This window comes from Salvelinus fontinalis, chromosome 33 (assembly GCF_029448725.1).
Source record: "Salvelinus fontinalis isolate EN_2023a chromosome 33, ASM2944872v1, whole genome shotgun sequence".
Lineage (NCBI taxonomy): Eukaryota > Metazoa > Chordata > Actinopteri > Salmoniformes > Salmonidae > Salvelinus > Salvelinus fontinalis.
The window spans coordinates 39,613,304-39,637,051 of NC_074697.1; the positions used below are offsets into that span (position 1 = coordinate 39,613,304).

A 23,748-nucleotide genomic window follows, 5' to 3' on the forward strand; every position below is an offset into this window, starting at 1 on the left:
GAGATGAGGAAATGTTGGACGGGCAAGGAGGCATGACTGAGTCAAATAGGAATCCTGACTTAATAAAGTGGTGATTAAAGAGCTCAGCCATGTGCTTCTTGTCAGTAACAACCACATCATCAACATTAAGGGACATGGGCAGCTGTGAGGAGGAGGGTTTATTCTCCAGGTCTTTAACAGTTTTCCAGAACTTCTTGGGGTTAGACCCACAGAGAGAGAACTGCTCCTTAAAGTAACTAACTTTGGCCTTCCGGATAGCCCGAGTGCACTTATTTGTCGTTTTCCTGAACGACAGCCAGTCAGCCTGAGTACGCGTGTACCAAATGCCAATTCTTGAGGTGGAGTAACTCTGCCAGATCACGGCCGAACCAGGGGCTGAACCTGTTTTTTATTCTCATTTTCTTTACGGGGGCGTGTTTGTTAACAATACCACTGAAATATCAAAAAAGAAGGTCCAAGCATCTTCGACAGAGCTGATTCTATACCATTTTTCAGAGGCCAGTTCATGAAGAAGGAAGGCATGCTCATTAAAGCTTTTTAGCAAGCGTCTATGACAAATCAGAACAGGTCGTTTCACTGAGCAGCCAATGCGAACACAGGCTGTAAAACAGTGATCACTAAGGTCTTTACAGAAAACACCAGACTGATACCTATCAGGATTATTTGTGAAGATAACATCGAGGAGAGTAGCCTTTTCTGGGTGTTTGGAATCATACCTTGTGGGATTGGTAATTATCTGAGAAGGATTTAGGGAGTCCTTGGTCAGGTGTTTTAAGCATGTCCACGTTTAGGTCACCAAGCAGGACAAATTCAGACTTAGTGTAAAGGGCTAGGAGAGAGCTTAAGGCAGGTAGGGTATAGGCCGGTGCTGATGGAGGACGATAGCACACAGCAACAGTCAACTAAGAGCTATTTGAAAGTTTAATGCCTAAAACCAGCAAATCAAATTGTTTGGGGACAGACTTGGTGGAGACAACCGAGCACTGAATGTGATTCTCGGTAAATATTGCCACTCCCCCACCTTTGGAAGATCAGTCTTGCCGAAAAAGCTTATAACCAGAAAGGTTAACATCAGTATTCAAAACACTCTTCCTTAACCCCGTCTCAGTAATGACCAACACATCTGGATTGGAGCTGTGAACCCACACTTTCAATTGATCCATTTTAGGTAATAAGGTTCTAGTGTTAAAGTGCAGAAAACCCAGGTTTTTACGAGAGCAGAAATCAGTGAAGCAGATATCAGAGCACAAGTCAGAATTGGGGCTAGCAACAGTAGATGGGCCAGGGTGTACATGCACATTTCCAGATATCATCAACAGTAATACAATCAAGGCACGGCAGAGGACAGGGAGAGCTCGGCAGTGCTGATTTATGACATCTGAATGTGCATCAGATGGCAACAAGATCATATTGTACAGCAATTTCAGGCAACATGAACACAAAGCTGGTGAGAGGTGGCTAGAATAGGATGGGAGGCCAAAAGTCTGTGTAACCAATAGAGAGTCAGAGTCCCGAGTGTGGGAACAAACATAGTCTGTCCCACGGTTGGGTAAAGAAAGTTTGTAGTCAACAAAGTATGCAGGAGTCATGAGTCAAAAAGCAAAATAGCAAAATGCACAAGAAAATAATAAAATATATATCGACTTGGGGCTAGCCATTGTAAGTTCAGAGTCACTCACCCCAATAATGCGTGAGTGCTGGAGGCGAGCAAAAGCTCAGGAGAGAGGGGTGAGTGTGGTGGGGGTACCTCTACCAGTCAGGGGGAGACAGACCAGGGCAGACGGTGAACAGATCGCCAGGTGGAATCCAAGCAGCAGTGCAGCAGGCAACGGGAGTAGATGTCGCAACCACTTGGGAGAAACTTTTATTTCTGGAGGCAGATTTCTTGTAGAAAATCCCAGTGGATGATCTTTGAACAGCAGGATGGGGCTTCAAATACTCCTGCCACTTGTTGGTCCCAAAGGCTTCAACACCTTTCACTTCACACCTCAGTGCTAATTGAAGTTATATCTGGTCTGTCCTAGCAGGCCTGGCAGCCTTAACTCAGCATTCAGTCTCCATAAAGTAAATATATCATTGTAATGTACTTTATTTTTATTCTTGGCTTTCAAAATAGCATCAGACCAAACACTACTCACTCAGTTCCAGGTTGGATGGTGTCCTCAGGTCTCTGCTGTTTGTTTTCTAGAGCACCCTCTGTATAGCTTGGAAACAGGAAAACTTGGCAGCAGTAATCTATCTGGTTAATTTTGGCCAAAATTAGGTTGTAGGTTTGGAGTTTTGATCTGGAGCGAAGGCCACGCTGTGGAGGTTAGCATCTGTGGTCCTCATGGACGCTGCGGAGACTAACCTGAGTCCTGTCTCCCCTTCCGAGGTGAGGCCTGGAGTTGTGCAGCTGGGGGTCCTTGACCCTCCACTCTGCTGCCCTCCTCCTCCCTCACCGCTACCACAACCTCTGAGATTATGTGCAGTGCCTTTGCCACAACACTAGGGGGCGCCGGTGGGTCATCAGTTAAACTGCGCCAGTTTCCGGCTCTGCGTCACTGGAGTTTTCCTTGCCCTTCTCGCCATGCCCAGGTCCCCGGAGGGTCCTCCGCTTCGTGCTGCGTCGTGATTGGTTGCAGTGCACGGTGCGCCTGCGATGCCATTGGCTCAGGGATTGTTGGGCCTCAGTGGTAAGCTGGTGCGTGGTGAGACAAGGCTGGGCCTCGGTGGTAAGCTGGCGCGTGGTGAGACGAGGCTGGGCCTCGGTGGTAAGCTGGCGCGTGGCGAGACGAGGGCGGAAGCTGCTGATGTAGAAGAGAGAGGCGTACAGGGACGTCAAGTAGTAACCTCCTGCAGAATAGAGAGACAGACACAGAGGTAGATAGAGGGAAACAGAGATCGAAAGAGGGTTACTACTGTATAAGGTGGGCTCATTTCCAGTGAGTGTCCGTGTACATACACAGTATCAGTCAAAAGTTTGGACACACCTAGTCATTCAAGGGCTTTTCTTAATTTTTTACTATTTTCTACATTATATAATAATAGTGAAGACGTAAAAACTATGAAATAACACATATGGAATCATGTAGTAAACAAAAAAGTGATAAAATCTCATAATTGAGATTCTTCAAAGTAGACACCCTTTGCTTTGATGACAGCTTTGCATACTCTTGGCATTCTCTCAACCAGCTTCATGAGGTAGTCACATGGAATGCATTTCAATTAACAGGTGTGCCTTGTTAAAAGTTAATTTGTGGAATTTATTACCTTCTTAATGCGCTTGAGCCAATCAGTTGTGTTGTAGGGGTTGTAAGGTAGGGGTGGTATACAGAAGACGGCCCTATTTGGTAAAAGACCATGACCATATTATGTCCAGAACAGCTCAAGTAAGCTAAGAGAAATGACAGTCCGTCATTACTTTAAAACATGAAGGTCAGTCAATCCGGAAAATGTCAAGAAGTTTCAAAGTTTCTTCAAGTGCAGTCGCAAAAACCCTCAAGCGCTATGATGAAACTGCCTCTCATGAGGACCGCCACAGGAAAGGAAGACCCAGAGTTACCTCTGCTGCAGAAGACAAGTTCATTAGAGTTACCAGCCTCAGAAATTGCACCCCAATTAAATGCTTCACAGAGTTCAAGTAACAGACACAACTCAACATCAACTGCTCAGAAGTGACTGCGTGAAACAGGCCGTCATGGTCGAATTGCTGCAAAGGAACCACTACTAAAGGACACCAATAAGAAGAGACTGGCTTGGGCCAAGAAACACGAGCAATGGACATTAGACCGGTAGAAATCTGTCCTTAGGTCTGATGAGTCCAAATGTGAGATTTTTGGTTCTAAACGCTGTGTCTTTGTGAGATGCAGAGTCGGTGAACTGATGATCTCTGCATGCGTAGTTCCCACCGTGAAGCATGAAGGAGGAGGTGTGATGGTGCATTGCTGGTGACACTGTCTGTGATTTATTTAGAATTCAAGGCACACTTAACCAGCATGGCTACCACAGCATTCTGCAGCGCTACGCCATCCCATCTGGTTTGGGCAAAGTGGGACTATCATTTGTTTTTCAACAGGACAATGGTCCAACACACCTCCAGGCTGTCTAAGGGCTATTTGACCAAGAAGGAGAGTGATGGAGTGCTGCATCAGATGACCTGGCCTACGCAATCACCCGACCTCAACCCAATTGAGATGGTTTTGGATGAGTTGGACCGCAGACGGAAGGAAAAGCTGCCAACAAGTCCTCAGCATATGTGGGAACTCCTTCAAGACGTTTGGAAAAGCATTCCAGGTGAAGCTGGTTGAGAGAATGCCAAGCGTGTGCAAAGCTGTCATCAAGGCAAAGGGTAGCTACTTTGAAGAATATAAAATCTAAAATATATTTTGATTTGTTTAACACTTTTTTGGTTACTACATGATTCCATATGTGTTATTTATTCCATAGTTTTGATGTCTTCACTATTATTCTACAATGTAGAAAAACCCTTGAATGAATAGGTGTGTCCAAACTTTTCACAGGTGCTGTACATGTTTCTGTGGGTCTGCGTGATACGTTTGTATAATTTGTACCCTCTCCCTGCAGCTGTGTGGGGTCCAGTAGCTCCATCATGTAGTCAGTGTCCAGCTGCAGAGTGACCACATCACCACGCAGAAGCACCCAGGTCAAACAGGGCAGGAAGTCATCAGCCCCATACACCACACCTGAGTCAGAGGGGAGGAAGGAGTCAAAGGTCAAAGAACTCCAAACATTATCCTTAATAGAGTGTATGGTGAATTTCACCATACCTAAAGAAAGAGAGAGACATACACTAACCCTAACCAACCCCATTTACTCCACATACCGAGGCTGAGGAGGTCTACCCTGCACCACCCACCTGGGTTGGCATTGGCCGTCATGCTGTGGTAGATGGTCTTGCAGACCTTGAGCAGGATATGGACCTTCCTGCTGGGGGAGTAGGACTGGTGCATGGCTGACCACCTCTGCTGGATCTTCTCCAGGGTGACAGGGTCAGGGACCCCCGCCCCAGGCGTCCCTTCCAGCTCCTCCACCCCCCGGCCCTCCAGGAGCCGCTGGTTCTCCCTCAGCTTCCGCAGGCTACCGTCGTGGTCCCGACAGCTCTGGAGGCAGGTGTACAGGTGGGCGTTCACGGGCTTTAGGGCCACCTTGTGTAGGGAGAGCTCCAGTATGGCATCTAATGTAGATAGAGGACAGAGAGAAGGAGAAAATGGATGATAAGGAGAGACTGAGCTGTTAGAAACCAATTCTGGAATATTATGTAGTTGAGTATTCGTCCGTCTTGGCTTTGTGGTGGATAGTGAACTAAAGCAGTTTTTGTTGTATAATAGTAGTGATATTATGTTTTCTAACACCCATTTGTTAATGCATGGACTCACCCAGCTCCCAGTCTGTTGTGTCGGCCATACTGTCTATGAGGATGTGTATCTCAGGACAGTCCAGCAGTGTCTCTCTCAGGGCAGTGAGAGCCGTACGCACCTCCTGAAGCAGGTCCGCACCTGTCATGTCAGGGATAAACCCAGCCCCTAGGGTCATCTCAACGAATCCCAGCACTGCCCCAGCAAACACTCCGTCCCTCCGCTTGCTGAGCTCCTGCACCCGCTTGGTCAGCCTCTTCTGTGAACGCCCCAGCCCACCAATGGCGAGGCCCACAGCCGAGAGGCGGTGCATCACCTTGTCGGTCAACCGATGCGAGGGGTGGGGGGAGTGGGAGCGACTGGTGACCGACTCCAGCTCCTCCTCGGCGCTGTTGATTGACAGCGAGTCTAGCTCCAGGGAGGGAGGGAGGAGGAGGGAGGGGGGTGGTGGTTGGGAGAGCCATACATTGTCCTCAATCCAGGACACACTCTGAGGCGACTGAGGGGCAGGGCTGAGCAGGGGCTTGGGGTCTGAGGGGGTCCTGAGGGTGTTAGTGCGGTCCTGGCTCCCTGTTCTGTGGAGTGACTCAACGGAAGCATCCCTACTGGGCCTCCTCAGAACCACCCCCCCTGTAGGGGTGGGGGGAGACGGGGCAGTCTGGACTACAGGAGACCCTGTAGACAAGACTAAACATACAGTGCATTCGGAAAATATTCAGACCCCTTAATTTTTCCACATTTTGTTAAGTTAGCCTTATTCTAAAATTGATAAAATTTGTATTTTTCCTCAATCTACACACAATACCCCAAAATGACAAAGCGAAAACAGGGTTTTAGAAATTTTTGCAAATGTATATGAATATAAAAAATATTTATTTACATAAGTATTCACACCCTTTGCTATGATATTTGAAATTGAGGTCAAGTGCATCCTGTTTCCATTGATCATCCTTGAGATGTTTCTACAACTTGATTGGAGTCTACCTGTGGAAAATTAAATTGATTGGACATGATTTGGAAAGGCACACACCTGTCCATATAAGATCCCACAGTTGACAGTGCAGGTTAGAGCAAAGGACTTGTTCGTAGAGCTCCGAGACAGGATTGTGTCGAGGCACAGATCTGGGGAAGGGTACCCAAAGAAATTCTGCAGCATTGAAGGTCCCCAAGAACGCAGTGGCCTCCATCATACTTAAATGGAAGACGTTTGGAACCACCAAGACTCTTCCTAGAGCTGGCCGCCCTTGGTCAGGGAGGTGACCAACAACCCAATGGTCACTCTGACAGAGCTCCAGAGTTCCTCTGTGGAGATAGGAGAACCTTCCAGAAAGACAACCATCTCTGCAGCACTCCACCAATTAGGCCTTTATGGTAGAGTGGCCAGATGGAAGCTATTCCTCAGTAAAAGGTACATGACAGCCGCTTGGAGTTTGCTAAAAGGCACCTAAAGAACTCTCAGACTATGAGAAACAAGATTCTCTGGTCTGATGAAACCAAGATTGAACTCTTTGGCCTGAATGCCAACCGTCACTGTAGGGCACCATCCCTTCAGTGAAGCATGGTGGTGGTAGCATCATGCTGTGGGGATATTTGTCAGCGGTAGAGTCTGGAAGACTAGTCAGGATTGAGGTAAAGATGAACAGAGCAAAGTACAGAGAGATCCTTGATGAAAACCTACTCCAGAGCACTCAGGACCTCAGACTGGGGTGAAGGTTCACTTTCCAACAGGACAACGACCCTATGCACACAGCCAAGACAATGCAGGAGTGGCTTTGGGACAAGTCTCTGAATGTCCTTGAGTGGCCCAGCCAGAGCCAGACTTAAACGCGATCGAACATCTCTGGAGAGACGTGAAAATTGCTGTGCAGTGACATTCCCCATCCAACTTGACAGAGCTTGAGAGGATCTGCAGAGAAGAATGGGAGAAACTCCCCAAATACAGGTGTCAAGCTTGTAGCATCATACCCAAGAAGACTCGAGGCTGTAATCGCTTCCAAAGGTGCTTCAACAAAGTACTGAGTAAAGAGTCTGAATACTTATGTAAATGTGATATCAGTTTTATTTCTTAAAAAAATAATAAAATAATGTTTTTGCTTTGTCATTATGGGGTATTGTGTGTAGATTGATGAGGGAATAAAAACAATTTAATACATTTTAGAACAAGGCTGTAACGTAACAAAATGTGGAAAAAGTCAAGGGGTCTGAATACTTTCCGAATGCACTGTATCAGTTAGTCGTTGGTTGATTTTGGTTTTGGCATAATGGCTAGTGAGCTCTAGGATGTCTCATTAGCTACAGAGAGAAGCATGATTAATGCGGTGACATTTTCCCACAGACAGGACGGACATGGATAATAAAACACCTTTAAGGTCCAATGCAGTTGTTTAAAATATATTTTTTATATATCAAATAATTTCAGCTCTTACACTAAAAGGACATTATCATAATTTTCACAATTTCACAGTATTATTCCAACCTCATAGTGAGGAAATAATTATAAAACTAAAGAAATCATGTTTTTGACCACACTGGGCCTTTACCAGCAAAATCACTTTACCTGGATTATTAGGACTAGAGCTGCAGGGCTCCTGCTCCAATGAGATAGCTCTCTTAGTAAGAAGATCCGCCCCTGACCAAGGTCTCGTACTAAGTCGTCTCTCACGCCTATAATTGGATGGCCGATTAACTCGCTGTGGGCTGGTTGGTTGATGCGTCAGCCAGTCATCGCCATGCTCATGGAGATAGAGTGGGTTGATGATGGACAGAGCACCATTGGCTGCTGTCAGCTATTGAACAGAAGACACACTTGAGAGGGAGCTTGACTGTGTATTTAAAAGGCATGAGGAACATGAGGATCTTCCCGAAAATGTTAAATTATCATTGGAGAATGATTTGATACAATATAATGGTTTCAGTATTAAAGGTTGTTTTTATCTCAACATCAAATAATTTCTGGGTAAGAAATAAATACCTTACTGTAGTGGTCAAAAATAAACAATAATAGCTTTTAGCAAAATAATCTTTCTTAATCAAGAATTTTACTAGGACTGTCCGGGAGAGGTCTGAGTGGGAGGGGAAGGGCACCAAAGCGGAGGACGGGCCTAATGGGAGAGAGGTTATTGGCAGAGAGGTTTAGAGCTCTCTTTGTCATTGGTCTATTACACCTTATACCGCCTGGTGATGTCACCAGGCAAGCCAAAACTCCACCCATGCACCCTTTCATCCTGTGTATGGGAGCCAGCAACTATCAGGAAATAACACTAACCACGTTTCCTTCCACAGTTTTTATGTGAGTAAAGTAATACCGTATAAAAAAAAAATCACGACAGCTGTGATGGAGACAGGAAGTTTCCGTACAACTTTTAAAATGCAGAGATAATTTCTTCTTTCGACATCGCACAATTTATTTGTGTCTGTAAAATTATTTATGCGAGAAATGGCGGTGAAAACACCTTTATGCGCAAATATTGATATAATAACCGTCGTATTGAAGTATAACCGCGTCTCTCGTATTGGAGACACGCAATGATACGGTATGTGGTCCTCCCACTATGACTCTGGCTACAGATAAAATAAGTTATGATGAATTTCACAGGGTGGTGAAAGTGAATGATGAGCTTGATGCTCCTTCACAATAAATATTGAGGGTCTTATTCTGGTGACATGATGATTGATGCTTTACTGCCATTTGAAGAATAAAAATATCCTCGCTCTTATCCATAATAATCTCATCACGTAGACTAGCACAGTGTCTGTGAGCTGCTGGATATTGTGCACGGGCCAAGGCCAAAGTAGGCACACTTGCTATTTAACACAACAGTTTTTGTGACAAAACTGTAGGTAGAGTTGAAAATTAGATGGAAGCACATTGAACTTATTCTGTACATGAAAACTCGTCATGATTTCTATTCACAACAAGTCCGTTTGGTGGAAACAAACCACTGGTGGGAAAATGCACATATTTTCTTTAATGCTGATTCTAGAATATTTACTAATTGGATGGAAACCTAGCTACTGATATAATTTCTTCACACTTTTACAGTGATAGCTTCTTCAGCTGTTGTACAGTATGATATCAAAACATAAGAAAAACATACTTTTTTTATAGATTTGAAAAAGGACATACAGTATTCAAATGTAAGATACAACTCTTCGAATGAAGAGTGAAGTCAGTCTGAAGTCAGTCTGAACTGAGGTACACCTCTACTTATCTATAATGCTGAGAGGGACAATTGACTGGGATATTGTTACAAAGCAACAGGAACACCCAGAGCATACTTCTGCTTCTCAATGTGAACCACATGTCAAACCTTGGCAACACATCCGGTGGAATGGGTCTTAAACGACATGTCATGTTAAAGCAGAATGCAACACAGTGAATACACTATATATACAAAAGTATGTGGACACTCCTTCAAATTAATGGTTTCGGCTATTTCAGCCACACCCGTTGCTGACAGGTGTATAAAATCGAGCACATAGCCATGCAATCTCCAAAGACAAACATTGGCAGTAGAATGGCCTTACTGAAGAGCTCAGTGACTTTCAACAGCAGGTAGCCTAGTGGTTAGAGCATTGGGCCAGTAACCGAAAGGTTGCTAGATTGAATCAGCGAGCTGACAAGGTAAAAAATCTGTTGTTCTGCCCCTGAACAAGGCAGTTAACCCACTGTTCCTAGGCCATCATTGTAAATACGATTTTTTTCTTAACTGACTTGCCTAATTAAATAAAGGTTAAATAAAATACATTTAAAAAAACGTGGTACCTTCTTAGGATGCCACCTTTCCAACAATTCAGTTCGTAAAATTTCTGACCTGCTGGAACTGCCCCGGTCAACTGTAAGTGCTGTTATTGTGAAGTGGAAATGTCTAGCAACAACAGCTCAGCCGTGAAGTGGTAGGCCACACAAGCTCACAGAACGAGACCGCCGAGTGCTGAAGAGCGTAAAAATGGTCTGTCCTCGGTTGCAAGCTTACTACTCAGTTCTAAACTGCCTCTGGAAGCATCTTCAGCACAATAAATGTTCGTCAGGAGCTTCATGAAATGGTTTTCCATGGCCGAGCAGCCGCACACAAGCCTAAGATCCCCATGCGCAATGCCAAGCGTCGGCTGGAGTGGTGTAAAGATTGCTGCAGTTGGACTCTGGAGCACTGGAAACGCGTTCTCTGGAGTGATGAATCACGCTTCACCATCTGGCAGTCTGACAAACTAATCTGGGTTTGGCGGATACCAGGAGAACGCTACCTGCCGAATGCATAATGCCAACTGTAAAGTTTGGTGTAGGAGGAATAATGGCCTGGGGCTGTTTTTCATGGTTCGGTCTAGGCCCCTTAGTTCCAGTGAAGGGCAATCTTAACGCTACAGCATGCAATGACATTCTAGACAATTCTGTGCTTCCAACTTTGAGGCAACAGTTTGTCGAAATCGGTGTGGAATAACTTGACTTGCCTGCAGAGCCCTGACCTCAACCCCATTGAACACCTGTAGGATTAATTGGAATGGCAACTGCAAGCCAGGCCTAAACGCCCAACATCAGTGCCGACCTCACTAATGCTCTTGTGGCTGAATGGAAGCAAGTCCCCGCAGCAATGTTCCAATATCTAGTGGAAAGCCTTCCCAGAAGAATGGAAGCTGTTATTGCAGCAAAGGGGGACCAACTCAATTTTAAAGCCCATGATTTTGGAATGAGATGTTCGACAAGCAGGTGTCCACATACTTTTGACCATATAGTGTAGATCCCAACCTTTATAGACATGTTATGAAGCTATGAATACAGCTATGAATATTACCTGTATGGTGCACATGGCAGTACCAGGAGCCCTCTGAGTCAAGTGATCAGGCTGGAGGTCAGAGGTGGGACACAGCCAGGAGTCTACACACAAACAGATACACAAAAAGAAAGGGAGGAAGGAGATCAAACAGAATGAGAGAAGATGAGATGGTAGCCGTCAAGAAGAGTAGGAGCAGGTAGAGGGAGGGAGAGTAAGAAGAGGAGCAGATAGAGGACGAAACGTTTGATATGAAGTGACTAGGATGGATGACAAGGATATAGTTGTGCAGGAGTGAAAGGAAGATGATAAGTGGAAGAGAGCGTGGGTGAGAAAGAGGAGAGACGACAAGGGTGAATTCAGACTTGGACCCAGCTGGGACAGACTGCTGGACTGTAGCTGATCTGTTAAACTGTAGAGCCACGGAGGGATGAACAGACACACTGGCAACATGAGAGAGATATGGAGTGAGAGAAGCGAAAGAGAGAGACAGACAGAATTGAAAAAAATAAGACATTTTTTGAGAGTGAGACTGACTTTGCTCTTTGCTTATTTGAGCTGTTCTTGCCTCCATGAAGCTGGTTGAGAGAATGGGTAGCTACTTTGAAGAATCTCAAATATAAGATATACTTTGATTTGTTTAACACTTTTTGGTTACTACATGATTCCATATGTGCTATTTCATAGTTTTGATGTCTTCACTATTATTCTACAATGTTGAAAATAGTAAAAAATAAAAAATACAACTTGAATGAGTAGGTGTGTCCAAACTTTTAAATGGTACTGTATGTGAGCGGGCAATAGGGCTACAGAAGTGGGTTTAATGAACATTGTGTTCAGATGCCTGACTGTGATAGTGAGTGACACATTGGTATGTTCACTTTGTGTCAAGAACAAACTATAGGAAGCAGCAGTTTGATGCAAGGCAAGCTATTTTAAATATCAAGTTCTCTAAATATCGATGCATATCGTCAACTAAATTTGGGGAAGAGAATTTAACTCCCCTTTGTTCACTTCATCATTTGCAGTGCCTTCAGAAAGTATTTCTACCCTTGACTTATTCCACATTCTGTTGTGTTACAGCCTGAATTCAAAATGGATTACATGTTTTTCTTCCTTCACCCATCTACACACAATACGCCATAATGACAAAGTGAAAATGTCCCAAAATTATTTCGCAACTTTACTGAAAATTAAATATAGAAGTATCTAATTTACATTAGTATTCACACCCCTGAGTCAATACTTTTTAAAAGCACCTTTGGCAGCTATTACCACTGTGAGTCTTTCTGGGTAAGTCTCTAAGAGCTTTCACACTGGGATTGTGCAACATTTGCCCATTATTCTTTTCAAAATTGTTCAAGCTTTGTCAAATTGGTTGTTGATCATTGCTAGACAACCACGTTCAGGTCTTGCCATAGATTTTCAAGTAGACTTATTAAGTCAAAACTGTAACTCGACCACTCAGGAACAATTACTGTCTTTTTGGTAAGCAACTCCAGTGTATATTTGGCCTTGTGTTTTAGGCAATTGCCCTGCTGAAAGGTAAATTAATCTCCCAGTGCCTGGTGGAAAGCAGACTGAACCTGGTTTTCCTATAGGATTTTGCCTGTGCTTAGCTCCATTCCATTTCTTTTTTATCCTGAAAAACTCCCTAATTCATAACGATTACAAGCATACCCATAACATGATGCAGCCATCACTATGCTTGGAAATATGGAGAGTGCTACTCAGTAATGTGTTGCATTGGATTTTCCCAAAACATACTGTAACACTTTGTATCCAGGACAAAGTGAATTGCTTTGCCACATTTTTGGCAGTATTATTTTAGTGCCTTGTTGCAAGCAGGATGCATGTTTTGGAATATTTTTATTCTGTACAAGCTTCCTTCTTTACACTCTGTCAATTAGGTTAGTATTGTGGAGCAACTGCAATGTTGTTGATCCATCCTCAGTTTTCTTCTATCACAGCCATTAAACTCTGCAACTGTTTTAAAGTCACCATTGGCTTCATGGTAAAATCCCTGAGCGGTATCCTTCCTCTTCAGCAACTGAGTTAGGAAGGACGCCTGTATCTTTGTAGTGACTTGGTGTATTGATACACCATCCAAAGTGAAATTAATAACGTCAACATGCTCAAAGGGATATTCAAAGTCTGCTATTTTTGATCTACCAATAGGTGCCCTTCTTTGCGAGGCATTAGAAAACCTTCTGTGTTTGAAATTCACTGCTCGACTGAGGGATCTTACAGATAATTGTACATGTGTGGTACAGAGATGAAGCAGTCATTCAAAAATCATGTTAAACACTATTATTGCACACAGAGTGAGTTCATGTAACTTATTATGTGGCTCGTTAAGCAAATATTTACTCGTGAACTTATTTAGGCTTGCCATAACAAAGTGGTTGAATGCCTATTGACTTAAGACATTTCAGGGTTTCATTTTTAATACATTTGTAAAAATGTCAAAAAACAATTCCACTTTGACATTATGGGCTATTGTGTGTAGGCCAGCCTACAAAAACAAATCTAAATTGAATACATTTAAAATGCAGGCTGTAACACAACAACATTTAGAAAAAGTCAAGGGTTCTAAATACTTTTTTGAAATATAAAGTGCTTATACCACCAATTCAACCTAAACCCTGACATACAGTAGCTCTTACAGTGGAATAGGATGCTGTATCCAGATACTGGATCACCATTGTCTCACCGTACTCACTGTCTCAGTGGCTGTTCTTGTTAAAACACGGTCCTTAAGATAGCTGGGGTTCTTTAGCAAACCAAATATATTTTCCGCATCGATCAACTTCTACGCCACTACTCAGTCCGCTCCTCTTTCTTTCAGTCCATCTGTATCACTCCTCTCTTACTCTCTCACACGCAGCACTTCTGCATTCATTTCCTTTCATGCAAAGAAAAGGGAACTACAAGAGTAACTCGACATACTGTAAGTGTCTGCTTCCAAAATCATCTGTAAAATCGCAGCCTGTCCAAATGCTAACCTAATGTACCAAGGTGACCTGGAGGCTAGGCCTAAGGGCCTGGATACAGAGAGGTCAACAATGAGGTCAGACAGTAGATAGTGTCATGGAACTACACAGTGTGTCTGTCCTAAATGACACCCTTTTCCCTACATAGTGCACTACTTTTGACCAGAGCCCTATGGGTAGTAGAGCCTATGGGCCCTGGTGAAAAGTAATGCACTATAAAAGGTAATAGGGTGTCATTTGGGACAGACAGTGACTGATGGGCACAGTGATCTGTGTAAAGACAGAGGTTAGTCGGGGGGGAACTCACCCTAGCAGGCCAGCCCCAGAGGGCAGCATGGGCCTCGTCTCTATCACAGTGGCCCAGGTGTCCTGACAGTCGCAACCTGTCCAGCAGAGTCAGGGGCCTCCTCGAAACTCTATCAGTAACCTCATTCTCTGTCCTCACCGTGCCACTCACACCTCTAGAGATATTGACACAAAGGGTAGTTTGAGGCTTCATAATATGCTGTTACAGCATACAGGGGCGATTTCCCGGACACATATTAAGTCTAGTCCCAGACTAAAAAGCATGTTACATTTTAAATGCCTGTTAGTCCAGGACGATGCTTAATCTGTGTCCTGGAAACCACCAGAGAGCTCATATAAAATAGATCTATAACCCCAGTGGGTCTCTAATAACGATCCATGGTGTGGAGAAAAGATCCTCACCCGTGAGTCATTCTTCTTATCCTGATCTACCGAACACCCTCATCATCCCAGACTAGAGGACATCACAGAAACATAGTTGTGCAAAGTGTTTAGTGTATGCCAACTGCATATGGATAAAGATGAAATCAAATATATCAACATGAAATATATGAAACAAAGAACATTAAACTATTTGAAAAAGTTATTCTGGAATAAAATAGTGATTATATCCTTCCTCAACTAACATTTGAAGGGATAGTTTACCCAAAAGTTGGTGAACTAACCTTTACGGCTGATTTGAGATGACAGATGTATTAAAAAGGGTTACTTACTGCTAACGGCCCCTAGGGCTGCTTGTCAAAGTAGCTGTGACTTTATGTATCCACGTCAGCCTAACAAACTCCACAGATCTCTTCATGTTGTCAGCCTAACAAACTTCACAGATCTCTTCATGTTGTCAGCCTAACAAACTTCACAGATCTCTTCATGTTGCCAGCCTAACAAACTCCACAGATCTCTTCATGTTGCCAGCCTAACAAACTCCACAGATCTCTTCATGTTGCCAGCCTAACAAACTCCACAGATCTCTTCAAGTTGTAACCTTGTGCCTACAGACCTGTCCTCTGACATTCTAACTATGTTGCTCTACAATTTGTCTTATCGGTGAAAAATAACAGGGTAAAACATTTGTCTACTGCAGATTTCGTACCTCGGCAACAGTCTTTCTCTGTTCCGTCAGAAGTATATTTTGTGTCGATGCATCACCTGCCTCTACCACAGACCTTGACATTTGATGTTGCACTTCCACTTGCCCACAAGTTCTCTATTTTTCTTTTTCTCATTCTCTCCTCCTCCTTCATCTCCCACCCCCTTCATGTGGTTAACCTTGCTAACACATCTAACATAAAGAAATGAGTCTGCTTAGCCTTTACTCTCAAGACCTGAATAATGCTCATCTCGCTCTCTTTTACCCAGAGACACATCTGAATGTTGCACTTTATAGAGCTGGAAACACAGACACAATGGATTCAGTTAAAAGCTGCATGACAATAAAAGGTGCGATTCTAAGTGGACTGTAAATAGTATTTTCTGTTCAACTCACAGTTACAATACATTCAACATAGAATTAAACAACCCATGCACCCAACACAGACAACATCAGTTGTACCAATCAACATCAGTTGTACCAGCTGTGTATGAGCTCAATGCTTAATGTAGTGTGTGTGCATGAAAAATACCAACTTCAGCGGGAGACCTTGCCACGTTATTTTGTGTTTTTACTTCGTTGTATCACACACAATCTTCTAGAAAGCATGGAGTTGCATTTGGTCAACAGCAGAGACGTACTGTGACATCATATTACACCACTGTGGTAACTTTCTGCTGCATCATTCGTGCTGAAATAGAAACGTCCAACGCCAACATCCACAGGAAGTAGAGAAACCAAATGCCACAGGTACACTTAATAGATTAAAAATAATTATATTAAAACAATTGATATAAACAATAAGAACAGAAAGCAATGCCATGAAAAACAAATGCATAATTATAATTGATTGTAAATAGTAATTGATCATAAAATGCTATATTATATATTTTTTCATTCTATTTACAGTAGTTGTGTCACTGCATCAGTGGATGAATCAGATATTCATCATCTTTGTTACCCTGCCATGTCTTCTATACTTTGTCACTTCTGTCTAAATGAATCAACTGACTCAACAGAGCTATTTGGCATGCTGACAGCTCAGTGTCTGTAGGTCTCTCCCTCAGAAGGAAAAGTATGCTTGTTTTAGTGTGTATTGCTATAAACTCCATCTGTGGGAACTGTCAAAAGACAGACCAATACACACAGTAGGAGTCAGGAGGTGGGTTTACATCAAACAGAGGTTGGAGAGGAGAGAGAAGTTAGTAGAGTGCAAACTAAATGAGAAACTCCAAAACCAGACAGTAGAGCACAGTCCTGGTTACTGTATGCAAATCTGCTTCCAGACTGAAGCCTAGTGATGGGTTGGAGCCGGCCCGGTCTCTCTTTGGTTATTCTACCTTAGCATTCCCAGCAGCCCCAGAGCTCTGATTGGCCTGTTCCTCCTTGGTTTTGACAAATCATAACCAATGAATATTAATCAGCAACACTTCCAACACCATCATCATCATAGTTTAATTGAAAGTGATAGCTTCTCACCTGTATGCTTTCTCTGAGTCAAAGTCCATCCCTCCGACAATGCCTATCATCCTTAATACAGGATCTGCCTACAGGGAGACACAGACAGAAAGATATACAAGTTAAAATACAGAGGTGGATAGAGGAAGGAAAGTCTCATGCGTTAACCTGCTTGCTCCAGGTTAATGAGCAGTCTGGGGCAGCTGTTTGAAACAGTGCAAACACATATTCCATCACACACCATTTAGGAGCTTGTTGATGCTAGAATCCATGGATGAAGTGGACACATGTTGAAATGCAATACTATACCAATAGTAGTGTATCAGATAACATTATAATCATGATCCTGTGAAAAGAGTCTCCTGAAAGACTCACCTGCCAACAAGAGCAGCATAGAGCTGAACCTGCAGGGAGGTACCCATTATAATCAGCAAATCACAGCGAGGAAAGTCCTGGAGGAAAAGAAACAGGAAATCAGTACTGAGTACTGTGCCTTTCATTGTGGCTCATCACTTTATTATGGTTGTACACACACAAATCTGCACATACATGGAAAAGACAAAGACACACAAACTCAATGTAGTCTATCAGGTCACCACCCAAACCACACTCACCATGTCCATTGAGGTGAAGAACCTCTTTGGTAGATTCTCACCAAAGAAAACAATATCTGAAAATGGAGAACAAGGAGAAATCAAGTATTTTACAAAGAACGTTTAATAAACAGGTCCGTAAGAACTTTGAACTATGAGGAACTAAAAAATGGAGAGAGCATATTCAAGTAAGGATGGATAAGAAGTGAAAAGAAATGATAAGGCAGGCACTCACCTGGTTTGGGGTGGCAGGTAGCCTAGCGGTTGGCCCAGTAACCGAAAGGTTGCTGGATCGAATCCTTGAGCTGACAAGGTAAAAATATGTCGTTCTGCTCCCGAGCAAGGCAGTTAACCAACTGTTCCCCGGACACCGAAGACGTGGATGTCGATTGTGGCAGCCCCCCGCACCTCTCTGATTCAGAGGGGTTGGGTAAAATGCGGAAGACCCATTTCAGTTGAATGCATTCAGTTGTACAACTGACTAGGTATCCCCTTTCCCTTTAACCAGATTACTGCACTTGTCACATTTGGGGATGTCATCAGAGAAGATTTTCTCTGCAGGTCAGAGGTAAAATAGCATAATTCAACAATTATTTTAATAGCACCCATATTCCTTTTAAATGACAATTTAATTAGCATATCCATGTAAATGAGTGTCTGCCTAGGTGGTATAACAGCGTTTTGTTAAACCATCAGTTAGATATTACCGTACCACATACACTAACCTTTCATCCAGACCAAGTCCTACTCTTTCCGGCACATAAATCTGACAGTAAGGTGTAGGTGCCGTGGGCTTCAATCAGGTCCTCTCCTTCCAGTTCTGCTGCTACACTTTCCAGGGTGTGAATATTCTGCACAAACCGAAATGGATGACCCCAGTAACAATTCAATACAGGCTGTGGGTGACTAACTCAGACACAGAACAAAGGATATGAAAGAATCCCGAACCTGTGAGTAGCAGCATTTGAGTAGTCCCTTGACCTTCAGCAACTTGAAGTAGTGACATGCTGTGGGCTTAACATACAACAACACTGCTGTTAGAGATACCTAAAAATACACAGGCACCAACTGCACAATTCAGGAAATTAAGTTAAGAAAAAGGCAGAAAATAGGCTTGATCCTACCTTAAACTGTCCTGGGTACAGCTCCCTGGCCAGGGCAAAGAAGGGCTCAGGGTGTTTCTGATGTAGAAAGAGGTCAATCTTGAGTGGTGATAGCAGCAAAGAACAAAATAATCTGTGTAGATTATTATGACTCAATATAGTGTTATGTACCTGCAGAAGTAGTTTAAGCATGAGGTCATGGCAGCAATGTTTTGAACAGTATGATTGCAACAGTATAAGGTAGTTAATACATCATTACTTCAGTCTACAAAATATGTTATTCTCTCCCGTTTTCCTCTTGAATCGTTATTCCTTCTATTCAACGGCAGCTTTAAGGTCTCCTCGCCTCAATCTCACAAAGGATTATGGGATTTACATCCCTCACAGTTAATAAGATTCACACCAGTTTTAAAACGCTAACCATGACTTGTCTATTTGGTTTTCTGTGTCTGCTTCATAAATGTCTGTATTGATCCAGATGTACAACAGGAGGCATACTTTACAAATATTTTATTTAAATCACCAATACAACACATAATAATAATAATCCATACCATCATCAAATATACATATTTTGAAGGAACATTTTTTAGACTGATAATTTTGATAGCTTAAGGACGACAATGTTGCTCTACAAGTAAGTAAAGCACTTGTCTGATAATTTATCATTTTTTAAATCAGTGAGGCTCTACATCACACACTAAATGGGCATCCCCCCCTGTCTGTCTGTCTGTCTGTGTGACTGTTAGTTAAAGAAACAAAAAGAGAGCGAATAAGAGCATTTGTCACCATGCCCAATTTTGATTGTGTCTCTCCACTTCTCTAGTCAGATTTTGACGTCCAGCGTCAGCCTGGGCCTTTATCTGTGTCTGGGCGTCTAGCCGTCTGTCTGTGTTTGGCTGTAGATCAGGCTGTGGTCGTACCCGACAGCAGTAACATGGCAATGAGGAAGCATCTCCTCCAGCAGGATGGCGACCAGCCCAGGGTTCTGGAGCTTGGGGAGGGAGGACACGTTCAGCCGTCGCAGACCCCTGACACACAAGAGGAAGAGAAGGGATGTTTGTATCAATTTGTGAAGTTATGGAGTCCATTGACCCCTATATATACACACATATGCAAATATATCTAAGACAAGTGCCATGAGGAAATGCATGGACATTTTAGTGATGCTGTCTCTTTCTCAATTAATTTCCCCATGATTCCTTGTGTCCTCTCTCCTCACCTTCTTCTCAAAACGCATTAGAGGAGAAGGTCCAAAAGGAGGGACATTGGATTTTTCCCCTCCAATACATTTTAAGGACGAAGCAAGGAGATAGTCTTTTCTCGGTTCCTCACGTACTAATTGATATAACGCCTCAGTCTTTGTCATTTCCTTCCGTGTTGGTCAGTGTACCTCAGCTTCTGCAGTGCGGCCAGGCCCCCCACAGAGATTCGGGGGCAGTTCGAAATGTCCAGCTCCTCCAGGGTGTCCTGGAAGATATGGAGGCGGGACAGGAACCAGTCATCCACCTCAGCGCAGCCACTCACAGAGAGAGTACGCAACCCCCTCTGTTTCACTGAGAAAGAGAAGAGAAAAAGGAGTTACATTTTACAGCCTTGAGCAGTGATTCCCAACCTTTTCCATTTCGGGGACCACCAAACCACCGCCGAAAGTTTGAGGAACACCATCCGCAGAGTCGCAAAACTTTTTAACAAAATCCTGGCAGTCAAATTTAGAGTACATTTGATCAGTGACTAACAGATTAAAGGCCTATTATTATTTGTATAAACAATATGCATTGTGAAAAATAATGTAAAATTGCATATAATACCATTAATAGTGCCAACTGTTATTGATTGTTGAAAAAATATTTTTTTCAAAACCCTGTGGAAAACAGGTTGAAAACCACTGGCATAGAGTACATACATAAAAATACATTTCAACCACAATGCTAAGTTATCCATTAATATTTAGGAAGGGTAACTTGCTTATTGATCCTGCAATGTGAAATGAATAGAAAAATCCCCACCCCCCGGACATGAATAAAGTGGTATGTACCCAGGTTTTCCAGGCCCGTGTAGTTAATGAGTGTGTTGCTGACATCCACTTCCTCTATGGAGGTGTCCCGGTGGTTCATGAAGTCCCAATTGAACTTCCCTCTTCTGTCTGATCGGAACCACTCTGTCTGCCCTGCAAACCTGGAGGGTCAAAAGGCTAGTCGTCACTAACAAGTGAATGACACAGTGATCAGCAAATACAACAAAAAAAACATCCAAATGCATGACCAAAAAAAACAAACACCGAAAGCGCATCAATATTCACCAACACGTCAAAAAGGGGGCATGCACAGGCGGTTATGGGCAGTCCAAGATGGCGTAACAGTTACCTGAATCCTCCCTTCAGGCTAAGGATGCAATAAGCAGCAGCAATGTTGTCCCCATAGTTTTGCTGGGTGTAACCATAGAAACTGTGAGGGGGAAAGAGACAGGGGTTGGGCTGAGAGCAATGTTTATAGAGTTGGGACAGCAGGTTCCAATTCACTCCCTACACATTCGCCTTAGCCTATAACCCTTCATTGCATGAAAATCTAAAAGGGTCTGGATAGCATAAGCCTTGTTGGAGCGTCCACCATTTTTCTTACCAATGCCTTATTGCATTAAAGAGTAAGGGCCAAGGGGGAGGGACTGATTTGGGACCAGATGATAACCTACACGTTCATTTCAGACCGTGGCGCTCTGATAGAAATGCATGTAGCTAGAATAATCGGTGTGCTTTCCTGTTACACATACAAATTCTTCTGTCGTAGACCTCGGTTCTTGAACCAGGAGCTCCAGCTGAGGATAGTCTCAATGTCATGGAAACGCTGGCTGAGGAAGAGGAGGAGCCTGGACTGTAGTGAGGGCGGAGCCACAGGGATAGAGCTCCAGTAACGCGATGCGGCGGCCAAGAGGGTCACCTGCCTACAGCTTCGCTGCATCAACTGACAAGGCAGATACACAGAACATGGACAGTGAGAAAGGAGAGAGGCAAATGCAAAGGAGAGGAAACTCCTTTGCATTCTACTAGCCATGCTAATATGCGGTAACTATAAACCCAAGAGTTGTGAAAGGAGTGCTTTAGTTTGCACCTCCACTCTTGTCCATGTGTGATGTTGCATAGTTTGGATTTTGACTTCGTAGACCAGTTCATCACTCCTGTTCTTGGAGGGCCCCCATGTATGTGTAGACTTTTGCACTCCAACAAATCACTGTTGATTTGATTAGTTCGTTACTTTTCAGCGATCAATGGCCCACACTGTTCTTGCCCCCTACGAGTACCAAACATATCACTTGATCCCCAAAAGTATATCACATCTGTTTTATTGATAATCTAGAAAAATGTGATAGGTAGCACCTTTTTAAAAAGGTCCACCACTGACTTGTCTTTTACTCTACAAAACTAAATTTAAGCAGGCAGAGGTGAGAAGACAATTTACCTGGAGTCATAGCTATGTGCCATGTGTTGAGCCAGAGCGCTTGGTGGTGGATGTCCTTGCTTTATTTAACCTGCTATTTGTAATTCTGCTCAAATATGTATGCTGATTGTACTTATGTATGTATTTTATCATGTAGGTGTTGCAGAATATTTCCTGTCACAAAAATATTACTATAGAAAATATTGCACTGAGACATCACTATCGAGATACTCACCGTTATGTGATCCCTCCACCTTTTTTGCTATAGCGTGTAACGTTATATTCTGGACGCTGAACCCAGAGATTACCTTCAACTTAAAAATATAGGCTACACTAATGCAAAATACCGGTTTTAATTGGTATTTATTAGCGTTAGCGATGTGAGAAGCAAAGGATAAACTTACCATCAAGGGAGCAGCCATGTTGTTAACGTACTACGGGCAGTGGTTTGGGACAAACTTAGCGCTTTTGTGTTCTATTTACCTTGTAGATATTTCTCAAAACGCAGGGGGGCGCTCGAAGAAGTCTCACAAAAAGGAAAGTACCCGAAAAAAATAATGAAGCGCAACATAGGTGATTTCACTAAATTATACACTGTACAACCTTTGCATTCAAGAAGCTACTGTAATTTGACACCAAGTTATGTCGTTTAGGGCTTTCCATAATAAATAAAGATTTATACTCCATCATCACAGTTGTTGTTTGGCAATAGCACTAGATATTGTGTGAATCTCTTTCTTCTCTACCCTTTCCTGTCAATATCGGCTAACTAGACCAAAGCCAAAATAACTTGGAGAATGACAGTAGGGTAAGCTATTATTCACTGTCTGAGAGCAGGTCAGTCCTTCTAGATTCATTTTAGGACCTGGAAATTGGTGGATCGGTTAATCGTTTGAGGGGTGCAGGACTGCAGGTGGTGTGTTGAGTGAATGATTTTATAAAGTATGACTGGGGAATACAGGCAACATGGAGAATTGAGAATTGTAGTAACTGAAAGAGAGTGATAGAATAGCCTAAGTAAGAATGTAAAAGTGTGGCAACATCTCCCCTGTCTCATTCCAATCTATTTATTCCACAATCCCATTCTCCCAATGGCTTCTCTCTCATCTCCCATCATCTACATTTCCACATACGTTGCAGGTATAGGAGAAAAACAGGTCTGACAGATGTGCAGACGGCTCGGTACATGGAAGAAAAACAAACATCCCCTTCGTCTCTCCTCGTCTCTTCTCCCAGGATCCACTGGGGCAGCGCCGGACCAACAGACGGCTCTCACCTCACCTGAAAGATTGATAGCGCGTGAGCCGCAATAATAGTTCAGTCATGTGCATCCACTTAACTTCTTCTGTTGGAGGACCCAGAGTACCGACTCGCCACATAGAGGGGATAGGATTCACACTGTACATGATACAGTACACACAAACAATAAGTCTGCTTGTTTCTCAGTGTGTGCTGCTGACGCATAAATAGCACATGATGTTGATATGTGGAGATAGTCACTGCAACGTGTGTTGCCAAGGATACCAGGAGACGCTCTTCAGATTTCGATCCAGTACCAACTGTTAATGCTTTTTTTTCTTCTTTAATTGTGTCACGGCCGTCGTAGGGAGGAGACCAAGGCGGAGCGTGATAAGCGTACATTCTTCTTT

The 23,748-nt window shown here is 43.3% G+C and overlaps 2 protein-coding genes across 5 annotated transcripts; both read right to left on the minus strand.

Annotated features, from left to right (window-relative positions):
• Positions 1-1,352: 1,352 nt before the first annotated feature.
• LOC129832238 (ras and Rab interactor 3-like) lies at positions 1,353-19,057 on the minus strand. 4 transcript variants are annotated; one of them, XM_055896159.1, is made up of 15 exons: positions 18,687-19,057; positions 18,511-18,576; positions 18,288-18,413; positions 17,798-18,117; positions 17,584-17,639; positions 17,345-17,421; positions 16,991-17,058; positions 14,827-16,896; positions 14,426-14,579; positions 11,147-11,229; positions 7,915-8,143; positions 5,379-6,044; positions 4,859-5,176; positions 4,554-4,685; positions 1,353-2,835 (listed from the first exon to the last, which is right to left on the minus strand). In XM_055896159.1, exons 10-15 carry the CDS (start codon positions 11,159-11,161, stop codon positions 2,513-2,515), a joined length of 1,683 nt encoding a protein of 560 aa, XP_055752134.1. In that variant the 5' UTR covers positions 11,162-11,229; positions 14,426-14,579; positions 14,827-16,896; positions 16,991-17,058; positions 17,345-17,421; positions 17,584-17,639; positions 17,798-18,117; positions 18,288-18,413; positions 18,511-18,576; positions 18,687-19,057; the 3' UTR covers positions 1,353-2,512. The 4 variants fall into 4 exon arrangements, with proteins under 4 accessions (XP_055752134.1, XP_055752137.1, XP_055752133.1 ...); XM_055896162.1 differs by having other exon boundaries at positions 5,379-6,032; positions 14,827-17,058; XM_055896158.1 differs by having other exon boundaries at positions 14,827-17,058.
• Positions 19,058-19,160: 103 nt separating this feature from the next.
• LOC129832248 (distal membrane-arm assembly complex protein 2-like) lies at positions 19,161-22,921 on the minus strand. Its single transcript, XM_055896178.1, has 6 exons — positions 22,504-22,921; positions 21,435-21,625; positions 21,032-21,112; positions 20,704-20,843; positions 20,059-20,221; positions 19,161-19,696 (listed from the first exon to the last, which is right to left on the minus strand). Exons 1-6 carry the CDS (start codon positions 22,519-22,521, stop codon positions 19,543-19,545), a joined length of 747 nt encoding a protein of 248 aa, XP_055752153.1. The 5' UTR covers positions 22,522-22,921; the 3' UTR covers positions 19,161-19,542.
• Between the last annotated feature and the right edge of the window lie 827 nt (positions 22,922-23,748).